Raw genomic sequence first — 15128 nt, 5'->3', positions numbered from 1 at the left:
GCAAGAGCAGGTGGCCGGCAGCCTGCCTGAGTGGCGCCATCTCCTGGCAGGCCAGCGGGGTGACACGGGGCCGGCGGGTCTCTGAGCAGTGGTGCACAGGCCAGGAAGGGGAACCTGGGGCCACGCGAAGAGCCGCAGCACCGGCTGCCCCTCCAGGGGCGCGTAGCCCTGTATCCCCAGCACTGCGCTAAGCAGGCCGGCTTCTCCCCGGCTGTTTTCAGGGTTCCCTGCGGGCTCCTCCACCTCCTGCCCCGCTGCCGGGGCTGCCGGCTGAGCCCTCTCCACAGCTGGGTGCCACCTCGGCATCCCAGCTGCTCGCTCAGGGCGACCCCTCACTGGGGTCACCAGGGATTCAGGCTCCGTAACTCTCACAGGGGCCTTCTGGCTCCCCGCAGTGCAGCCCTGAGGAAGGAAGGGCCCTGCTGCCCCCTCGCCTGCCCCACCCCTCGGGCTCCCCAGCTCCTCTCACGACGCGGCTTCACTCGTCCCGGACCCCTTGGACCATGGTGCCTGCCCACTGGCACCCCACGCCGAGCCCCAGCCTGTGGCTGCACCCCCCATTCTCCCTCAAAGCCCGGCTGTCTTCACCACAGCCTCCTGCTGGGCGAGCGGCTGCCCGGAGCCCCCAGCAGACGGGCAGGCGACCCGCACTGCTCCAGCCAGCACACAGGAACCACAGCTCTCACCTGGCTGGCGGCTGGCTCGGCGGCGGCGGCCATGTCCGGCCGGTGCTCCGGGGGGCGCCCCTGTGGGGGTCTCTCCACGGGAGAGTTCCGCCGGCGGTAGAAGAGGACGTACGCGTATCTCGTCACCACCTGACTCTCGTCCACGGTGGTCACCGTGCTGTCGTCGAAGAGCCGCCAGCCTGCGGGGAGAGGAGAGCGGGGTCAGCGCCCGGCCCGCACAGCCCCGGCCTGGACAGGGCGCGGCCCCAGCCCGGCTCCTCACCCACGTCGCTGCGCTGGCTGTTCTTGTCACTGGGCAGCCGGGCGTAGGCCGTGTAGTGCCCGCCAATCATCCCGCCGTAGTGATTGATTACCGCATACAGGTCGTACATGGGCTGCTGCTGCTCCTCCTTCTGCCCAATGCAGAACTTGCTCAAGTCCAGGCTCCTGGGGAGACAAGGGAACCATGAGCCGCCGCTCCTGTCCCCGGCCTGCCCCCCAGCTCGGCCCCCAGCCCACCCAAGCCTCAGTGCTCCTGGGGGGACAAGGGAACCATGAGCCGGCGCTCCTGTCCCCGGCCTGCCCCCGCCTCCGGCCCCCCAGCTTGGCCCCCAGCCCACCCAAGCCTCAGTGCTCCTGGGGGGACAAGGGAACCATGAGCCGCCGCTCCTGTCCCCGGCCTGCCCCCGCCTCCGGCCCCCCAGCTCGGCCCCCAGCCCACCCAAGCCTCAATGCTCCTGGGGAGACAAGGGAACCATGAGCCGCCGCTCCTGTCCCCGGCCTGCCAGCTCCCGGCCCGCCCCCCAGTCCGCCCTCCGCCTCTGGCCAGGCCCCCAGCCTGCCCAAGCCTCAATGCTCCTGGGGAGACAAGGGAACCATGAGCCGCCGCTCCTGTCCCCGGCCTGCCTGCTCCTGGCCCACCCCCCAGTCCGCCCTCCGCCTCTGGCCCGCCAACCCCTGGCCCACCCCCAGCCTGCCTTCCGCCTCTGGCCGGGCCCCCAGCCTGCCCACCCCCAGCCTGCCCAAGCCTCAATGCTCCTGGGGAGACAAGGGAACCATGAGCCCCTGCTCTGGTCCCCGGCCTGCCCCCAGCTCGGCCCCCGGCCCGCCCAAGCCTGGGTGCCCCTGGGGAGGCGGATCTGGGGCTGAGCAGGGGAAGTGCCCGGGGGCCAGAGGCCCCAGGGCTGGGCATGGCCGGCTCACCGGACCGGGAACTCCACCATGTCGTTGATCTTGTCCCTCCAGATGAAGCTGCGGAAGGAGAAGCGCTTGAGCTGAATGATGAGCACGTTGGGCAGGCGCCACAGCAGGAGCTGCTTGGAGGCCTCGCGATGCTGCTTGCACTTGGGGCAGTACCTGGGGAGGCACGGCCGGTTACGCTGCAGCTGGGCCCCCCCGACCCTCCCGAGAGAGCCCATGGGGGGTGCCTGGACGCCTCCCCCCGCCAGCGGAGCTGTGAGCGAAGGGGTGGCCAGCAGCACAGCCCCACGGCATGTGGAGTCACTGCCCTCCCCACGCTGCTGCCCCAGCTGGAGCCCCTGGGGGAGACGCTGCCCACGGCTCAGAGCCCGTCACCAGCCTCCCCCGCCCCGGGGCAAGCAGGGACCCCGCAGCAAAGCCGGCCCCTCCTCACCACGCTTCCTCGGGCGCCAGCACTTCCGGCTTAGTGAAGAGGTTGAGGCACTGGCCCAGCGTGAAGTGGCCGGCCCTGGCCGCCTCGCTGGCCGAGCCCGGGTCCTCCACACACTCCAGCTCCTTGGACTCCACCAGCACAAACTCCTTGAGGCGCTCGTTGTTCTTCCACACCAGGGCCAGGGAGCAGTCGTCCGTCAGCTCCAGCGGGGCATCGCCTGCAACGGCCAGGGGCTCAGACACCAGCCCCTTGCTCCCTTCCCCCGGCGCCCCAGGGCCCAACCAGTGGCGGGGAAGGGGGAGAGCTGACCTGGCATCAGGCTCTCCTCCCCCCGGCTGGAAATTAGCCACGGATGGCTGCCAGCCAGAGCTGCTCCAGGGAAGGGAGGGCTCCCAGTCAAACCCGTGCAGCCTGGCTGTGCCCAGGACCCAGGTGCCATGGGGTGCATATGGCCTCAGGGCCTGCAGCCGGGGCAAAACCTGAAGAGTGCGCGCCAGCCGGGAGAAGAACCAAGGCATCCGGGCTGCAGCTCTGTGTTTCCTCCCCCGTGCATGGGTGCTGACCTCTGCCCTGTGGACGGGAGCTCCGCCCCGCCTGCGCTGGGGGCTCAAGGAGCGCACTGTTAACCAGCCAACAGGCGGGGTGAGGGCACCTCCGGGGAGGTTCCCCAGCCGAACAGCCCAGGCAAGCTGGTTAACGGGGCCGTGCGGGGCTGTGAGGGCTGGGCGGGCCGGGCTCACCTTTCTCCTCCAGCTTTTGCTCTCGGCTGGCTCCGTCGATCTTGTTGATGTAGAACTGGGTGGTGTGGGCACTGAGCGTGTCGGGCGCATGCTGGTATCCGGGGATGGCAGCTGGGGACAGGCAAAGGCAGCCACTCAGGGAGTGCCCAGCGGCAGGGCCCCCGTGCTGCAGGAGCCTCTGCGGGCACACGGGGCACTTCCAGGGGGCTGTCTGGAGGGGAGCAGTTCTGCCAACCTGGGGGGACTGTGGGTACCAAGCGTTCCTTCCGCCAGGGCAGATCATCACCCCCATTGCCTGGTGGGCCAGGCTGGGGAGCTGGGTTAGGAGGTGTTTCCCTTTGCTCCCAGGCTGTCCTGCGGCAGGGTCAAGTGACAGGTGGTTGGGGCAGAGCAGCGGGATGGGAAGGCGAGGGGCTCTGCCGGCAGTGCTGCCTGACGTCCGCCCTGGCAGACAGGATGCCCTCGGCACAGGGCCGGCTCCAGGCACCAGCTCACCAAGCAGGTGCTTGGGGCGGCCACTTCGGAGAGGGGCGGCAGCTGTTCGGAGGACGGTCCCTCACTCCTGCTCGGAGCGAAGGACCTCCCGCCGAATTGCCGCCACTGATCGCGACCGCGGCTTTTTTTTTGTTTGGCTGCTTGGGGCGGCCAAAACCCTGGAGCCGGCCCTGCCTAGGGAGCTCTTGTAGATAAATCTCTGATAATTTTCATATGACTTTACATTGTGCCTTTTCATATAACCTTGTGGTGGGTCTACGCGCGTGTGACCTCTGTTTTCATGGGACTTTGTACCAAAGCCTCATTTAGAAACTTTGCATTGCCCTTGGTATAATATTATAGCCCCTAAGGATAGAATAAGATAGAAAAAAAATTTCTTTTTGCTAGCAGTAGAACAAGAGCTCTCCCCCACCCCACTCTTAATCAATTGCCCTGTTGAATGAATGAGGTGTGGATGAGCAAGGCATGGAAGGCAGCACCTCCAGACAGCCTCAACTGTTGGAGAGGGGCTGGGAGCCAGACCCAAGGACAATAAAACGTGTCAAGTGGGCTCATTAAAAACAAGCAGACATACTGACGGCCTCGGGGGTTAGAAGCAAGCACCTTCTTTTGGAAACACCCTTTTTGCAGCATTGGGACAACACTCAAAAGAAAGCAGCACAAAGGACCAATGGACACAGACACAGAGTTTGAATCTGGTATAGATTTGCATAAGAGGAAAGCTGCTATAAAAGTGAGGTGTCTTGCAGAGGACCCCGGGTCTCGTCTTGTCAACATGGGAGCATCGATCCGGATCGGCAGAAGCCCGGCTCCACCCCCTCCCCAATCTAACTCACCTGGCCAGTGAAGTTAAGGGAAGCAACTAATTGGTAACAACAAGACGGAGTGTGTTTGTGTGTGTGTGTGAGTGTAAGTGTAATATATATTATATGCATATAATACAGTGTTAATAAATACATGTATTACTAATAAATGTGGCATTTTGCCTTCTTCCCCCTGAAAAGATCCTGTGCAGTACTTTAAGTACAACACTCTGGGGCGTCCCCTCGCACGGAGCCGGCGAGCCTGGGCACTGGAGGGGCTGGCGGGGTTGCGCTGGCCAGTGCCAGGAAGGCAGTGGGGCCGGAGATGTGAGCAGCCCTAGGGCTCCTACCTTCAGGCTTGGGGCCTCGCTCGTAGGATGGCTCCTTCTCCCAGCAGCCCTCGCCCTGCGCCTCCAGGGAGCGCTCAGAGCAGCCCGAAGCCGAGCTGAGCGTGGAACTCCTGGGCACTGCGCTGGCCTCCCCCAGCTCCGGGTGCAGCTCTGGGGCGGATAGCTGGGGCTCCGGCCGGTGAGGGGCCCTGTCCCCATCCCCCGCCTCTGGGGCAGGGGCGGCAGCCGCACAGCTACTCCTCGCAGGCAGGTCCAGCTTCTCAGGGAGCAGGGGCTGCGGGCCCAGCTGGAAAGGAGGCTGGAACACGCTGACCGAGTACCTTGCGGAGGGAAAAGCCGTCAGAGCCGGGGCCGCGAAAGACGCCTGCGAACAGAGCGGCCGAGCCCAGAAGAGCACACGCACAGCCCGCTCCAGGCCGAGCCCCCCTCCGCGAGCACGGAGAGCCCTTTGAGTGGCATTGTCAGCCGGAGACGCCGATGGCCACACAGACCCCCGCGCTTCGGAGGCTGCCCCTCCCCTCCCCCACCTCTCTGCCAGGGAGAGTTCAGTGGGCGGCCCGGCCCAAGAACCTGGTGCAGAGGAGACTGTGCGGGGAGCTGCCCAGCCGGTGCCCCCGCGGTGCCCTTACCTCGCGTAGCCCTCCAGGAGCTGGGCCAGGCGGGAGTAGGTGAGGCGCGACTCCGGCACACTGATGAGGAAGGGGAAGCCGATGTTCTCGGGGCGGCACAGGGCTTTGTGATCTGGCCAGTGTGTTTTCTGACACCCCCTGTAACACACAGACCAGTGGGTCTCTCGAGGGCCCTGCCCCCAGACAAGCCAGCGCCCCCACCCCCTGCCCGCCCCTCTGGCCGCATGCGCCAACTCACACATTGCAGTAGCCCACTCGGTAGCACCTAGTGCAGCGCTTCAGCTTCTCGTCTTCTGACTGCTGCTTCTTCTGGCAGGCCGCGCACTTGCTGATGGGGACGCTGGGCACCTGGGGACGCTGAGGGAGAAGGTTACCCAGCGGCATGCTGGCACACAGGGCAGGATCCTTGCAGCACCGTCCCCGCGGTGTGGGCCAGGGAGGTGACAGGTCCCAGCATACACTGCGGCCCCCGCCCGCCCCTGGGGACCCCCAGACTGGGAGGGGTAGTGCAGGGCTTCTCACGACAGGTTTTGGTGGCCTCAGAGTGTGGCTACCAACTTTTACTGGGGGCTGCGCTGACACTTTCCCCTAAAAGACTTCATAAACTTTAGGAAAACAATCACTGTGCACATCTACGCGTCCAAATCACAGCAAGGCATTTCTGTCAGGTTCTTGCAGACTCAGTAATAAAAACAACGCACCGGTGAGGTGTATCTACTCTGACTGGACCGGAACAGAACAAACACAGAAACGGGGTTCGGCACGTTCTTTTGCCTGTTTGGTAAGAGGTGGCTGTCTGTCCCACAGTTCTGAAGTAAAGTTAAAAACGGGATACCTGCATGTTTGTTAATATCACGTTCACAGCAAGCCCCTGGACAAAGGAAGCACTGGAGGAGGAGGTGGGGGCTGGGCTGGTGCCTGAGCCCCACAGTAGGTGGGGGGAGCTCACCTTGCTCCTCCCCCCAGCTGGTTTCTCCTCAGAGGCTGCTCAGGACACCAACCCCGGACGGGCTGCTGCTTTGTGCCCCTCCCGCCCCATCACTGCCCAGGAGAAAGGCCGCTGGCGGCTGCACTTGAGAAGTGGGGGTGCTGCGTGAGGAGCAGCCCTTGGGCTCACAGCAAGCCCCATCCGCCGGGCAAGTGATCACTTTAGTCGGGCAGCTGGGCATTGGCCTTGTCCTCCCCGCTGGCGCTGCCCAGAGCCTGCGGCAGAAGGGACCAGTCCCCCAGCCTACGTACCTGCTGGACCTGCAGCACCACCACCTGCTCCTTGGCCAGCTCCGGGGACAGCACCTCGAAGCACAGGAGCAGGTCTGTGGGGGAGACCGTGTCCAGCGACTGGGACGGCGGGAACATGCGGTGGAAGCGGTTCTTGATCACCTGCCGGGGAAGCAACGGAGTGAGGCTCTGTCCGCAGGCTGCCTGGCCCACCTGCTGGCATACGGGCCGGCCCTCCCCTCTCGGCGCCCCTTGGAGGGGACGGCCTGGCTCCCGAGCATGCAGAGAGCTCTGCGCTCCCACGGCCACACCGCCAGGCTCCAGCTCTCCCGGACGTAGGCCAACGCCCCGCGTGCACCGGGGCAGCCCCAAAGCTCTGCGGGGCGGGGGACTGGACAGACAGTGGCCTGAGCCCACCCCCGCTGCGCTCACCTCTGCCAGGCGCAGGTTCTCTGGCTTCACGCGCATGCTGTGGGCCACCGAGTCCAGCACCTCCGCAGCGCTGGAGTTCTCCTTGCTGATGCTGATGAGGAACTGCCGTGGAGAGAGATCCGTCAGCCAGGCCACGCCCGGCCCCGCTCGCCTCCCTCCCATGAGCCCAGCCGGGAGCCGTGGCGCCTCGGTTAACGGTGGGCTCCCGGAAAGGGCCCCCGAGAGAGCCCCCAGCATCCCAGCTGGCCAGGAGCGAAGCCACATGGCAGGAGGGCTTGTCTTACCTTGACAGGTTTCTTGTGCGGCTCCTTAGCAAAGTAATAGACAGTCAGCACCTTCTGCTTCTGGGGCAGGGGCACCGGCAGGTAGAGGAAGGGGTCAAACGTGATGGATACCTGCAGTGCACAGGACAGAACAGTCAGCCCGGGGCAGAGCCCCCGGGGCCCTGGGCTGGAAGGCTCACATGGCCACGGGCGGAGGAGCAGGCAGAGGCCCTGGGGTCAGAGGAAGTGGCGACAGCCGGGCACTGGGGCGGGAGGAGGAGTGATGGAGGAGCCCCCGGGTACCCCTGCTGGCAGGGCAGGCCTCCAGCGTGGCTGAGGGAGCAGGCACCGTGGCCGGCCCGGTGACCCTGCAGCGAGCAGGCTGTGTCCACTGCCCTACAGACAGACGCCTGCTGGCCGGGCCCCGGCCCCTACCTTGGCGCACACCGGGCACACCAGCTTGGACTTGTACTGGCCCTGAAAGAGGTCCACGATGAAGGAGTCGTTCCTCATCTTGTGCCGCTGCCAGGCCTCCTCTGCCACCACCTGAGGGGAGGGGAGAGGTCAGCGTCCGGCCCCGCTGGCCAAGGCAGCGCCCACCCCCTGGGCGGCTGCACTCACCTCGTCGGGCCGCCCGTCCGAGTCCACCGTCTCCGTGTAGGGCTTGTTCTGGATGCGGTTCAGGTCCTCGTGCAGGCCGTCGAGAAGGAAGGCCATGAACTCCTGGGCGTCGTGCTGGGCGTAGCCCGTGAACTGGCTGGCTTTGCTGGCCACGATTGCCTGTGGGCAGGAACGGTCACGAGCGCTGGCCCCTCGGCACCACCAGGCTGGCTAGAGCTGCCAGCGTCGGTTCTGTGCCCGGGCTCAGGGCTACCCCAGGATGCAGCAGAGCAGTCCAGGGCCAGAGGGAAAGCCCAGCGGCAGCCCCAGCTAGCCGCGTGTTCCTGGATCCTGAGATCCTCAGGCCAGCAGGGACCATCGTGATCCCCATGTCTGGCCCCGTGTCCAGCGAGGCAGAGACCTGCCCCCTGGAGCCCCTCGAGCAGAGCTGTTGGCAAACACCCGCTCCGCACTGAACCATGGCCAGGGATGGAGAATCCCCCACGGGCCCTGCCCCAGGAAACCCTCCCCGTCCAAACTCGCCTCATTCCCTGTCTGCCTGGGATCAGCTTCCAGCCCCAGGGCCGGGTTCCCCTTCGCTGCCGGAGCCAACAGCCCATCGCCCACGATCTGTTCCCGTGGGGCAGGGACAGGCTGGGCTCCCTCGCCCCGGGCCGGCTCGTGGGGGCGCTCACCAGAGTGAGCCCCTCGCCCCTGTGACTGCAAGGCAGGTTCTAACCCTTTCATCATCTCCTGGCTCTGCTCTGAGCCCTCTGCCATTTATCAACGTCCTCCTGGCATTGCGGGCACAGACCTGGACCCAGGATTCCCACAGCGGTCACACCCAGGCCAAGTCCAGAGGTAACAGAACCTCCCCCTACTCCAGCTCGAGGTTCCCTTAGTTACACAGCCCAGGACGCATTAGCTCTATTGGCCACAGGGTCACGGGGGAGCTCACGTAAAGCTGATTGTCCCCCATGACCCCAAGTCCTTTGCAGAGTCGCGGTTTCCCGGGACAGAGCCCCCAGTGGCCGACACTGTTCCCAGCTGGAGACATTTACGTTTAGCTGTATTAAAACCTGTCGTTTGCTTGTGCCCCGTTTACCAAGCGACCCAGATCGCTTTGGAGCACTGACCTGCTGTCACGTTATTGATTTGAACTGGGACCATATAGAACATGGTTGCAACCAAGGTCCTGCAGTGGCACCAAATCTTGAATAAAGGGGGTCAAATGAGGTGTCTAAGACAAGGTTATGGTTTGCTGGTTATGATTATGCTGTCTATATGTGTGTACCAATTTTGTAGTTGAACTTATGAATATTGGCTCTACACTGTATTTCAAACTTATGCTATGCTGCTGGGTGACATCCCAGACAAACTGGTGTTAGCTCTGCCTAACCTGCTTGATGGCCCATTAAGGACCATCAGCTATACAATTGACCCATGGAGAGAAGGCAAATACGCCTTGTAACTCAGCAAAGTATGCAGGGACTGGCCCATGTGACTCCAGACTCCATTTTGCTGTAATTTTCCACAGTAAGAACAAAGAGGTGTTCTTACACCTGGAAAAGACTATAAAAGGCTGATGCCTGATCTCCACCTTGTCTTCAATCCTGCTTCTTACCTCTGGAGAGACTTTGTTACAAACAGAAGCTCTGAACAAGGGACTGAGGACCCATCCCAGCTAGGGATGTTCCAGAGACTCGATTTTGAACCTGCAGTTTATTTCATCACTGCTACAAGCCTGAACCAAGAACTGTGCCATTACTGTATGTAATTGATTCCATTTAACCAATTCTAGCTCTCATCTCTATCTTTTTTCCTTTTATGAATAAACTTTTAGATTTTAGATTCTAAAGGATTGGTAACAGCGTGATTTGTGGGTAAGATCTGATTTGTATATTGACCCGGGTCTGGGGCTTGATCCTTTGGGATCAGGAGAACCTTTTTTCTTTTATGGGGTATTGGTTTTCATAACCATTTGTCCCCATAACAAGTGGCACTGGTGGGGATACTGGGAAACTGGAGTGTCTGAGGGAATTGCTTGTGTGACTTGTGGTTAGCCAGTGGGGTGAGACCAAAGTCCTCTTTGTCTGGCTGGTTTGGTTTGCCTTAGAGGTAGAAAAACCCCAGCCTAGGGCTGTAACTGCCCTGTTTTAAGCGATTTGTCCTGAATTGGCACTCTCAGTTGGGTCCCGCCAGAACTGCATCGTTACACCTGCCCTCTGCATTACGTATCACTCCCCCAATTTTCGGGCCATCGGCAAACTTCATCCGTGATGATTTGAGGTTTTCTTGCAGGTCACCGATAAAAATGTTACCTGGCGAAGGGCCAAGAACCGTTCCCAGCAGGCCCCACTGGGGAACACCCTCCCGTAGACTCCCCAGCTACAGAGAGTTGGAGCCCTGCCTTTTCGCATGGCCTTGCAGCATTCTCCATCTATTACTGCCCTCAGCCGCCAAACCGGCCCCCACCACAAAGAGGGAACCCCAGCTAGTCTGACGGTCCATTTCCCGGGAGCCCCTCTGAACTGGCACTATGCTGTGACCCCACCAAGCCTGGGGCTCCCTCCTCACCTTCAGCTTGGAGGGCTGGAAGGCGTGGTGGGTGCCCTTCCAGAGCGCCCGCAGGAGCACAGCGAAGCCGATGGCCAGGCGCCCTCCCGTGCCCAGCGGGTTGGTGTAGTTGATCTCAGCCTCGAAGGAGCGATCTGCAGGAGACACGCAGGACAGGGTGAGCCGGGTCCCTCACAGCAGCACCCCAGCCTCAGGGCAGAGCCACCGCCCCCCACTCACCGTGGAAATAGTCCCGCAGCTCCCGCGTGTTGGACAAGGACTGAATGACGCTGTTCATGAAGCAGGTGTTCCCCAGATTCACCAGCCCCGTGAAGCCCGGCAGACACACCTTCTTCTTCTCCTCCTCCTCCTCGTCCTCCTCCACGCTCTCGCTGCTCACCGGGCTGTGCGTCATTGGCGGCACCATGCACATCGGCTTGGGCTGCCATGGCCGAGGGAGAGAGGGACAGGTCTGAGCGGGGCCCCTCGCTGCAAGGAGCTCGGCTGGGGCAGGCCGGAGCAGTTGGGAGCTCCTCCCACAGCCAGCGTCCTGCTCCGCCCCCCCAGCGCCCCCTGCTGGGAGCTCCCCCCCCAACCAGCGCCCTGCCCCCCCCCAGCGCCCCCTGCTGGGAGCTCCCCCCCACAGCCAGCGCCCGGCCCCGCCCCCACAGCATCCCCTACTGGGAGCCCCCCCACAGCCAGTGCTCTGCCCCGCCCCCACAGCGCCCCCTGCTGGGAGCTCCCCCTACAGCCAGTGCCCTGCCCCACCCCCACAGCGCCCCTGCTGGGAGCTCCCCCCACAGCCAGCGCCCTGCCCCATCCCCACAGTGCCCCCTGCTGGGAGTTCCCCCCACCCCCAGCGCCCTGCCCCACCCCCACAGCGCCCCCTGCTGGGAGCTCCCCCCACAGCCAGCGCCCTGCCCCACCCCCACAGCGCCCCCTGCTGGCAGTTCCCCCCACAGCCAGCACCCTGCCCCCACAGCACCCCCTGCTGGGAGCTCCCCCCACAGCCAGCGCCCTGCCCCACCCCCACAGCGCCCCCTGCTGGCAGCTCCCCCCACACCCAGCCCCCACAGCGCCCCCTGCTGGCAGCTCCTCCCACAGCCAGCACCCTGCCCCGCCCCCACAGCGCCCCCTGCTGGCAGCTCCCCCAACAGCCAGCGCCCTGCCCCGCCCCCACAGCGCCCCCTGCTGGCAGCTCCCCCAACAGCCAGCGCCCTGCCCCGCCCCCACAGCACCTCCTGCTGGCAGCTCCCCCCACAGCCAGCACCCTGCACCGCCCCCACAGCGCCCCCTGCTGGCAGTTCCCCCCACAGCCAGCACCCTGCCCCCACAGCACCCCCTGCTGGGAGCTCCCCCCACAGCCAGCGCCCTGCCCCACCCCCACAGCGCCCCCTGTTGGCAGCTCCCCCCACACCCAGCCCCCACAGCGCCCCCTGCTGGCAGCTCCTCCCACAGCCAGCACCCTGCCCCGCCCCCACAGCGCCCCCTGCTGGCAGCTCCCCCAGCCAGCGCCCTGCCCCGCCCCCACAGCACCTCCTGCTGGCAGCTCCCCCCACAGCCAGCACCCTGCACCGCCCCCACAGCGCCCCCTGCTGGCAGTTCCCCCCACAGCCAGCACCCTGCCCCCACAGCACCCCCTGCTGGGAGCTCCCCCCACAGCCAGCGCCCTGCCCCACCCCCACAGCGCCCCCTGCTGGGAGCTCCCCCTACAGCCAGCGCCCTGCCCCGCCCCCACAGCGCCCCCTGCTGGGAGCTCCCCCTACAGCCAGCGCCCTGCCCCACCCCCACAGCGCCCCCTGCTGGCAGCTCCCCCCACAGCCAGCACCCTGCACTGCCCCCACAGCACCTCCTGCTGGCAGCTCCCCCCACAGCCAGCGCCCTGCCCCACCCCCACAGCGCCCCCTGCTGGGAGCTCCCCCCACAGCCAGCGCCCTGCCCCGCTCCCACAGCGCCCCCTGCTGGCAGCTCCCCCCACAGCCAGCTCCCTGCCCCGCCCCCACAGTGCCCCCTGCTGGCAGCTCCCCCCACAGCCAGCTCCCTGCCCCGCCCCCACAGTGCCCCCTGCTGGCAGCTCCCCCCACAGCCAGCTCCCTGCCCTGTCCCCACAGCGCCCCCTGCTGGCAGCTCCCCCCACAGCCAGCGCCCTGCCCCCACAGCGCCTTGCAGGCAGGAACAATTCCTTTCCGAGCGAAGTGCTGCCTCTCCCAGAGCGGAAGGTGCTGTGGGAGGGTCTGCAGGTGCCGGGAGCTGTGCCCTCCCCTGAGCGCTGGCAGTGAAGGGGCTGAATGCATCACTCTGGTGTCTGGGCCCTCGCAAATCCCGCCTGCTCACGCCAGCGTGAAAGTGCTCACCGAGGGGACATGCGGTTCCTGCTTCACTGTGACGTGCTCTGTGGCCGTCCGGGCCGTGACGCCCTCCAAGCCACCGTCCTCTGCTCTGGGCTTCTCCTTCTCCCCTGCCCGAACCTCCTCCTTACTGGACAGGGGGTGCTGGTTACTGCCCGGCTGGCTCTTATCCAGAGGGGTAGGGGCTGTTGGCATGGCAACCTTCGCACCACCCACTGCACCTTAAAAAGGGGGACAGGTGGGCTTGCGGTTAGCAGCGGTGTGGGCATGGGCAGAGCAGCTCACGCTCCCATCCCCAAGCTCTCCCCCGCCCCCAAAGCCGGCAGGGCCCTCCCACGCCCGAGCTCCTCCGCCCCCAAAGCCTGCAGGCCACCCCCCCACGCGCGGGCCCCGCTCCCAAAGCCTGCAGGACCCCCAGGCTCCCCTGGCCCCATACCCAAGCTCCCTCCCCCAGCCTGCGCTGTACGTGGGCAACGTCTGCCCTCCCCTATCAGAGACGGGAACTGAGCTCCCCCTGGGCGGGGGGCATGCGTAGAGCTAAGGCGAGGGGAAGCCAAGGAGCAGACCTCGTGCAGCTGGGGCTTCCAGCCCCCCCCAGCGCTGGCTGTGGCGTTTCTTCAGGCAGATGTTGATGCGGGAGACAGTGAAGTTGTACGTGCACTGATCCGGCTCAATGAGGTTCCTGGGGACAGGAGAGCAGGCTCAGGGCTGGCAGACATGAGGCAGGGCCCTCGCTGGGCTCCGATGCAGCTGGGACCTCTTGCAGGGTAGGGGGTCGGCAGCGCGGAGGCGCTCTGGGCTGGGCCAGCCTCCTGCCAGCGCAACACCACCACTGATTCGCCCAGCCCCGTGCGTCGAAGGGGTGGGGGGTCTGGTATGTTGTGTCCAGCATGGTCTAGGCTCTGCCTGGTCCCCTGGCTCCCCACCCTGGGAGCGCACGCCAGGCAGCTTGCACCTCGGCGGAGGGCAGCACGTACAGCCAGCCGGGCGCTGTCTGCCCTACCGGCCCCGCTTCGGATCAGCGCAGACGGAGCTGCCTTGCGCAGTGCCATCCGGGGCAGGAGCTCTCCGCCCCTTGACGCCCAAAGGGGCATTGCTTGCACAAGGCCAGGGGCAGTGGGGATGGACCACAGGAGTCCCGTCCCAGCCCTGTGCTCCTGCACGAGGCCGATCTGTGCCTGGCTGGAGGAGACCAGGAGCAGCAGGGTACTGCGGGGCCAGCGCCTGGTACCTGAGTTTCACCTGCCACCTAAACACCGTGTGGGGGCCGCAGCTGGGGTGCAGTCGCAGGAAGTTGACGTCACTGCAAGGAGAGGAGAAGGCGATCAGAGGGCACGTGGGGGAGCACCTGGCATGCTGCAGCCCCCGCAGGGCGCGGCCAGGCCCGGCGCTCGGCAGTACCTGGTCCGGAACACCAGCGTGAAGTCCTGCTCCCGGAACAGCACCTTGGAGGTCTCCCTGTGGATCTCCTTCACGTAGACGTGCACCACCACTGAATCACTCCCCTTCTCGTAGGAGTCGTTCTTCACCAAGCTCAGGCTCACGATGGGCTCTGGCTCTAGGACAGGACAAGGCCAGGTGGGGCGCGAGGCGGCTGTGCCCTGGGAGCCCCCCGCCACCAGCGCCGCAGGCAGACAGGCCCCAGGACTCAGACAGGAGCCTGCCTGAGTCAGCTCTGTGGGCTGCTCTGGGCCCAGGCTCCCGTTCGCTGGGACGGCAGCACCGCCCCCCAGGGAGCCAGGCGCCCTTAGTTCCCACGCCGCCGGCCGGCAAGGAAACAGAGCAGGCTCCCGATAACCGGAGGGGCCCGGCGAGCCACGGCCTAGTGCTCTGGTTCCCTCCCCCTCTACACTTACCATCTGCTGCTGCTTCCAGGGCAACATCCTCTTTGGACCAGTCTCTCTTCTCAGCGTCTCTGCCCAGCGGAGGAGAGGTGGGGGCCAGGGTGGCCTCGGGGCCATCACCAAGGGCTGGCGGGCACTGGGAGGCGGCCGGCTGCAGGGGTCTCTTCTCCAGGCAGGGCGCCATGTGCTGGGGAAAGCTCTCCGAAGGGGCAGCAAGCGGCTGCATCCCCACAAGCACGGGCTCCTTCTGCAGCTCTTCGGCCTTCACGTGCAGAGGGGGAAGGTGAGACATGGGGGGTCCCCCCGGAGCTGGGGCCGGCCCCCCTCCAGCCATAGCTCTGCTCTATGGCCCTGAATGGCCAGGCTCCCAGCTCGGCCCTAGCCCCTGCCAAGCGAGGGGAGCCCCCTCCGTTCCCCACCTGCCCTGCCCCCCCGCGCAGGGTTTCCTGGGGCGCAGAAGGGACCCTGGGCTGAGCTCCAGGGCTCCTACCCACACAACTGCCAAGGGCCGGAGTGCTGCGCCAGGAGCGGGGGAGGAGTTCTGCTCCTGCT

General features: G+C 65.3%; 1 protein-coding gene across 7 annotated transcripts in view; it reads right to left on the bottom strand.

Annotated features, from left to right (window-relative positions):
- USP19 (ubiquitin specific peptidase 19) overlaps window positions 1-15128 on the bottom strand; it is a 32958-nt gene that overhangs the window by 7863 nt on the left and 9967 nt on the right. For 3 of the 7 annotated variants that reach the window (XM_008173334.4, XM_024109938.3, XM_008173335.4), the window contains 20 exons: window positions 14589-14838; window positions 14134-14290; window positions 13964-14035; window positions 13299-13414; window positions 12739-12953; window positions 10625-10826; window positions 10406-10539; window positions 7850-8008; window positions 7664-7774; window positions 7250-7360; window positions 6966-7067; window positions 6555-6695; window positions 5554-5672; window positions 5316-5453; window positions 4687-5006; window positions 3039-3149; window positions 2299-2515; window positions 1869-2021; window positions 949-1112; window positions 687-865 (listed from right to left, as the gene is read on the bottom strand). In XM_008173334.4, the coding sequence (XP_008171556.2) occupies window positions 687-865; window positions 949-1112; window positions 1869-2021; window positions 2299-2515; window positions 3039-3149; window positions 4687-5006; window positions 5316-5453; window positions 5554-5672; window positions 6555-6695; window positions 6966-7067; window positions 7250-7360; window positions 7664-7774; window positions 7850-8008; window positions 10406-10539; window positions 10625-10826; window positions 12739-12953; window positions 13299-13414; window positions 13964-14035; window positions 14134-14290; window positions 14589-14838 (3171 nt within the window). The remainder of the gene's footprint in view (window positions 1-686; window positions 866-948; window positions 1113-1868; window positions 2022-2298; window positions 2516-3038; window positions 3150-4686; window positions 5007-5315; window positions 5454-5553; window positions 5673-6554; window positions 6696-6965; window positions 7068-7249; window positions 7361-7663; window positions 7775-7849; window positions 8009-10405; window positions 10540-10624; window positions 10827-12738; window positions 12954-13298; window positions 13415-13963; window positions 14036-14133; window positions 14291-14588; window positions 14839-15128) is intronic. The other 4 variants (XM_008173336.4, XM_008173338.4, XM_042844214.2 and 1 more) reach the window with 3 other exon arrangements.

Source organism: Chrysemys picta, chromosome 7 (genome assembly GCF_011386835.1).
Source record: "Chrysemys picta bellii isolate R12L10 chromosome 7, ASM1138683v2, whole genome shotgun sequence".
NCBI classification, from domain to species: Eukaryota; Metazoa; Chordata; order Testudines; family Emydidae; genus Chrysemys; species Chrysemys picta.
This window is presented reverse-complemented; position numbering and strand designations above follow the sequence as displayed.